Source organism: Lolium rigidum, chromosome 5, assembly GCF_022539505.1.
Source record: "Lolium rigidum isolate FL_2022 chromosome 5, APGP_CSIRO_Lrig_0.1, whole genome shotgun sequence".
Classification (NCBI taxonomy): Eukaryota; Viridiplantae; Streptophyta; class Magnoliopsida; order Poales; family Poaceae; genus Lolium; species Lolium rigidum.
In genome coordinates, this window is record NC_061512.1 from 157269277 (window position 1) to 157275722 (window position 6446).

Genomic DNA, 6446 nt, shown 5'->3' on the forward strand with positions numbered 1-6446 from the left:
GCCTCCGCCGGTAGCAAGGCCATGCACCTCAAACGGCCGATAAAGGGGGAGATGTCGACCTCGCGGCGCCATGGTCGCACCTCGCGCCCTTCCAGGCTGTGTGTTTGTTGGATTTCCGCATGCCGACTGCAGGGGAAGGGGATCAGGGGAGTCGGCGCCTTCGCGCAGGGGAGGCGGATCTCGGCGCCGGCGAGGACGCGAAGCGGCGGCTGCAGGAGGAGTCAGGGTCAGCGTGGCGTCAGCGGGCAGGAGTGGCGATGCTTGGCGTGGGGGCCTACGAGGAGGCGGACGACGACGAGGGCGCGGCGGCTGCATGCGGAGGAGGTCGGGGAAGGCGGCGGCCACACACAGGGGAAGCAAAGCTCGCGTGGGGGTGAAGACGGCGCGGAACCTGCGGAGGCGGCCAGAGAAGACGACTCGGCAGTAGTCGGGAGGAGGAGGTCGGGGGAAGCGTCGAACACGAGCAGGGAAGGCATAGCTTTGGGGCGACAACAGCGCTGCGGAGGAGGCGGCTGATGTCTACGGGAGCTTCTATTCTTGTAGACAGTGTTGGGCCTCCAAGAGCAGAGGTTTGTAGAACAGCAGCAAGTTTCCCTTAAGTGGATCACCCAAGGTTTATCGAACTCAGGGAGGAAGAGGTCAAAGATATCCCTCTCATGCAACCCCGCAACCACAAAGCAAGAAGTCTCTTGTGTCCCCAACACACCTAATAGGTGCACTAGTTCGGCGAAGAGATAGTGAAATACAGGTGGTATGAATAAGTAGTAGCAACAGCACCAGAAAAGTGCTTTGCCCAGGACAGTAAACAAGCAATAGTAATGCAGCAGTAGTAACGCAGTAAAACAGTAAACAAGCAGCGATAGCAGTATTTAGGAACAAGGCCTAGGGATTATACTTTCACTAGTGGACACTCTCAACATTGATCACATAACAGAATAGATAAATGCATACTCTACACTCTTGTTGGATGATGAACACATTGCGTAGGATTACACGAACCCTCAATGCCGGAGTTAACAAGCTCCACAATAATGCTCATATTTTAGTAACCTTTAGTGTAAGATAGATCAAAAGACTAAACCAAGTACTAGCATAGCATGCACACTCGTCACCTTCATGCATATGTAGGAGGAATAGATCACATCAATATTATCATAGCAATAGTTAACTTCGCAATCTACAAGAGATCATGATCATAGCATAAACCAAGTACTAACACGGTGCACACATCTGTCACCTTTGCACACGTGCAGGAGGAATAAAACTACTTTAATAACACATCACTAGAGTAGCACATAGATAAATTGTGATACAAACACATTGCAATCATAAAGAGATATAAATAAGCACCTCACTATGCCATTCAACAGTGAATAAGTATTCTGTGAAATATAGCCTAAGAGACCCACACGGTGCACACACTGTCACCTTTACACACGTGGGACAAGGAGTCTCCGGAGATCACATAAGTAAAACTCACTTGACTAGCATAATGATATCTAGATTACAAGCATCATCATATGAATCTCAATCATGTAAGGCAGCTCATGAGATTATTGTATTGAAGTACATAGGAGAGAGATTAACCACATAGCTACCGGTACAGCCCCGAGCCTCGATGGAGAACTACTCCCTCCTCATGGGAGCAAGCAGCGGTGATGAAGATGGCGGTGGAGCTGGCAGCGGTGTCGATGGAGAAGCCTTCCGGGGCACTTCCCCGCTCCGGCAGGGTGCCGGAACAGAGACTCCTGTCCCCCAGACCTTGGCTTCGCGATGGCGGCGGCTCTGGAAGGTTTTCCGTATCGTGGTTCTTCGTATCAGGGTTTTCTCGACGGAGGCTTTAAATAGGCGGAAGAGCAGCGTCAGAGGGTCGAAGAGGTGGCGGCACCATAGGCTGGCGCGGCCAGGGCCCAGGCCGCGCCACCCTATCATCTGGGGCCCACAGGGCCCCCCTCTGGCGGCTCTCGGGTGTTCTGGATGCTTCCGGTGAAAATAGGAACCTGGGTCTTGATTTCGTCCGATTCCGAGAATATTTCGTTACTAGGATTTCTAAACCAAAAACAGCAGAAAACGAGAACCGGCACTTCGGCATCTTGTTAATAGGTTAGTTCCAGAAAATGCACGAATATGACATAAAGTGTGCATAAAACATGTAGATAACATCAATAATGTGGCATGGAACATAAGAAATTATCGATACGTCGGAGACGTATCAGCGGCCGGAGATGACGGCTCAGGGCATGCCCAATGCACTGCCCTAGAGGTACTGCCTCACACCTTTAGCTAGGTTCGGGTGGTCCAAAGTAGGTTTGGATGAGGAGACAGCCTCCTCTTCAGGAAGTGGGATCTTAAGCCTTAAAAGCATACTTTTTGAGAGAGGGAGAGATACATAGTGTCATATTTGTGGGGTCCCTTCTCTCTTTTTTCTAACTAAAGTTGTAGCTTTCATTGGAGAGATAAAATTCATCATGTTGCTTCTGATAACTTTTTTACATGGAGCAACTAGTTGTGTATGCCACCATTGCTCATGCCCTCAGCGGAGGTCTCGAGCTCTCGTCGAAAGAAGAACGAGAAGATAATGTTTGGAAGATAAAGTAAAAAAGAAAGGGAAAAGAATGCGGGGCCCACACACGTGGTGATGTCCCTGGCAACTCACGTCCGCGCGATGGCTCTCATCCAACGGTCAGACACCCGAAGATTGTGCAGCGCGTGATCCTCCGGGGGAAGACAATCATTTTCCTTTGGGCATAATGGACTTTTACGGCCCACGAGCCTCTACTGCATGGAAGGTTTTCAAAGTTGCGCGTCCACTGGGACCCGGCCACGCGTCGCACTCTTTGTTATTTGAGGTATGAACATCTGCATCTCATAAAAAAAAGAGGTATGAACATCTGGGATATATGAACTTGCACGTTAGTAGCAAATTAGTACACAAACTTGAAAATGGAGGCCGGGTGGTACACCAATTTGAAAATGGAGGCCGGGTGGTACACCAACTTGTCAAGCGTTTGCATATTCATACAAAAGAGTACAAATGATGCAACGTTGGATTTTTCATTTTGCAAACCCCCCTCAGATCGAAGAGATATCGATTTCGTTGCACGTAGACTCCGATTCGAGAAATTAACAAAAAAAAACACCCCAACTAATTGCAATTAATGTTCTGCACCTGGTCGGTTGCCTTGTACTCGCACGTCGTCCACGCCACTTCATCCGTGCTGCCATACTCGTCGTTCCCCTTTGTTGCACCTCACCTTGGACCTTCCGCGACAACGACCACGGCGGATGATCCGTACAACTGCGCCTGAAAGAAGGATGCCCCGGGCAACGGTTATAATTTCTGAATCCTTGTCGTCTAAACTCGTTGGTTTTCTCTTGTTCGAGCTCTCGTTCGCCATGGCCATGATCAGATAGGTTTGATGGCCGCCACGAGAGGTTACTACAACGAAAACGATATGTGGTGACACAACCCTTTCATCACGCGGAATAGGTTCTTTGTCACCGAAAATATGCCCGTGACAAAAAAATTTGACGGACACGAGAATCGTCACCAAAGCTCCGTCACAGAAAATCAGACGCGACGGTACACAATATTTCGTCATGGAAAATTCTATTTCGATGACGGTAAAACTTTTGTCAACAAATATGGTTAAAGGTGACAAAAATATTTGTCACCGAAAATACGAGAATTAGTCACTGGTCCCTGCTAGAGGAGGCTCTTGCGGGCATGTCTTGGGGAACATAATGGGTTTGACCCAATATTACCAAGATGCAATTGGATTGTAACGGTGCATTTGACCCGTTTAATTTACAGATCTAGTCGATTCTATCACGTGGGCTAAATAGTTGGCTCGCAGTTGCTTGGTCTGTCACGGTTAGTCCGGTGCTAACGTGGAGGTTGTAGAGTGGGTTTAGAAGGTTGTGATGCATAAAGTCCTTTTGAGTCTATGCTCGAAGTACCCAAACATAGCCTCAACAACTACTCTCATCGGGAGCGCAGTTCGCGCACCCGAAGGAAAGAAAATTCGGAGAAGTACTCGGCAAAGATGGAACGGAAAAAATCTTCGAGACCATTGTTGGTGGTAAACACCAGAAACAAATGCCTACCCAATGAAAAGGTAGAATTCAGGTAAAGCAAGAATTCGACAACTTCAACCAGTGCGTCGGACAAACAAGGCTGCAAATATAAAGTTTGTATTCTGAGACCAGGTCCACCATGATAAAATGTTTGAATTTCATGTTCATAAGCATGAAGGTAAGACCCTAGGATTCGTCCTATATGGCTTGGCACTCGCACAAGGTGCACTCGCTAGATATTTTCCATATCAACGATATGATAAGAAATTCCGATGGACGCATTGGGTATCTAAAATAAAAGAGCTGGGATTCAGAACTCGATAAAACCTCCGCAACTTGAGCTGAATTACGGAAAAGTTTTTGTTCACTTATCCACGGTGGCCAAGATAAATGTACACGTCAGTGATACGGAAAGCACCGAAGTTATCGGTTCCTCAACAAGTTGGCCTGGACTCTGCTGGCCACGGCTCCATGCGCTCGCAGAGTTGTCCTCGCTCCCGTGTGGACTCTGCGTGCGCCCATCATCCTCGACGCCCATAGAATTGAGCCGGATAGTAGCTAGCCCCTCCACGGCACGCACGCATGGACGCATGGTGCATCGTCACTCACCGAGAGAGCCAAAGGAGAAGACGTAACGGCTGGCTTATCTCATTATCTGGTCCGGCTATTATGCGTCCCCTCCTTATCTCCCCCCACGACTCCTACTCACTGCACTGTCAACGATCGTCTACTACCACCAATTCTGATCTGCGTTTCGGCCTCCACGTTTGCTCGCCTTCTTGACTCTTGTCTAGGGATACATACACCACATCAGAGTTCAGACCTGTCAAGTCAATCGTACCCTGAATCAAGTTAGGGATTTTCTCTATCTATTGAGGCTGGAAATTCGCAAACTCTTGTAGTAGCACGAGTCGCTTTGATCGTCACGTCAGCAATGAGTGTGCCATGATGTTATCCGTTCCACCACGTGAGCCTAAACCAGGATAAGATAAAAGGATATACGTATAGATGAACGCGGCGTACGCCTAACAGAATCGTTAATTACTCTCTGGCTACGACAAATTGAGACGAGAAAGGGACAAACTTCAGTACTAGTAGCAGAGGAAGAAGCCTATTTAATCCCCACCAGGGCTCATCCCAAACCTTCTCCCTTCCTTCCCTCTACTCCCCTCTCAGAAGTCAGATCCCCCAGCACCAGTAAAGGTACGTTCTTGGACATGGACGACGACTGGATCACCGCGCGGTACCTGCTCTCCTCCATCCTCGGCCGGAACCCGCTCGTCGTCGACCACGTCGACGACGAGTCCTTCCCGGTCGACCATCCCCGGACCCCCGCGGAGGCGCCGGCGCCGGCGCGGAAGCCCCCGCCGGCCGTGCGCGCGCCGCCGGGCGTCGCCGGCACCGTCTGCGCGGTCTGCACGGACGAGATCGCCGTCGCCGACGCCGTCGTGCGCCTCCCCTGCGCGCACTGGTACCACGCCGGATGCATCGCGCCCTGGCTCGGGATCCGGAGCACCTGCCCCTTGTGCCGCGCCGAGCTGCCGGCCGGGGAGGACGACGCCTGCGAGGAAGACGGCGTTGTCGGCCGCGAGAAGCGCCGGCACGAGGCCGCCGGGACCAGCGTCGCCGGCGCGGCCGTGCGGCGGGACGCGTCCTACGGATACCTCGCCGCCGCCGGAGGCGTGCTTTCCGGGTGATGGGCGCGGCGGAGGACGCGCGTGGTGGACCGCGTCGTCCGCGCCTTTTTTTTCTCTCTTTCAGAGCGGTATTCGGTACTCGCTGTACAAATGTAATCCTTACTAATTTTGATGATGATGAAAGGTTTATTGAAGCTCATTCTTGTTACTAGTTCGGCACTTAAACGCAGGCATTAGGATCTGCTGTTTCAAGCAACCGGATAATTTTTGATGATCCAGAAAACTGCTGTCGCTCGAGCATTCTGTCGAAAAGAAAACTGCTGTCAGTTCAGCACTTAACTCGGCATCACGATCAGCTGAATCAAGGAAGAGGGCAAGGGAAGGCACTCCCGTGTTTTTTCTGAGTTTTCGTGGAAGGAAAGGCAAGGTGGCTGTGAAGTGAGAATCTGATTCCTAATCGTGCACATTTGCCGCAAAAAGGCATCCCCTTTCAATTTGCTTTGCTCCTGCCTGCCTGTCTTCCAAGTTCCAAAGAAGAAGAACAATATTCAGTCATCCTCAAGGTTCAGTTACTACTAGGGAACAATCTTGGGAGGCTTAGCTGACATGTGAGCAAACAATGTTGCTTTTCGTCACGATGATGAAACGATTAATTAAGCACTTCTCAATGTGGCTTCTGGTTCGCAGGGCTTATGCTTTGGCACTTTTACCCTCTAGAAACAATACTTCCTC

The 6446-nt window shown here is 50.3% G+C and overlaps 1 protein-coding gene across 1 annotated transcript; it reads left to right on the plus strand.

The window, feature by feature from the left end:
- Positions 1-5070: 5070 nt before the first annotated feature.
- Positions 5071-5913, plus strand: LOC124658231 (E3 ubiquitin-protein ligase SIRP1-like). The gene has a single exon (XM_047196623.1). It carries the CDS (start codon positions 5295-5297, stop codon positions 5772-5774), a length of 480 nt encoding a protein of 159 aa, XP_047052579.1. The 5' UTR covers positions 5071-5294; the 3' UTR covers positions 5775-5913.
- Positions 5914-6446: the final 533 nt, after the last annotated feature.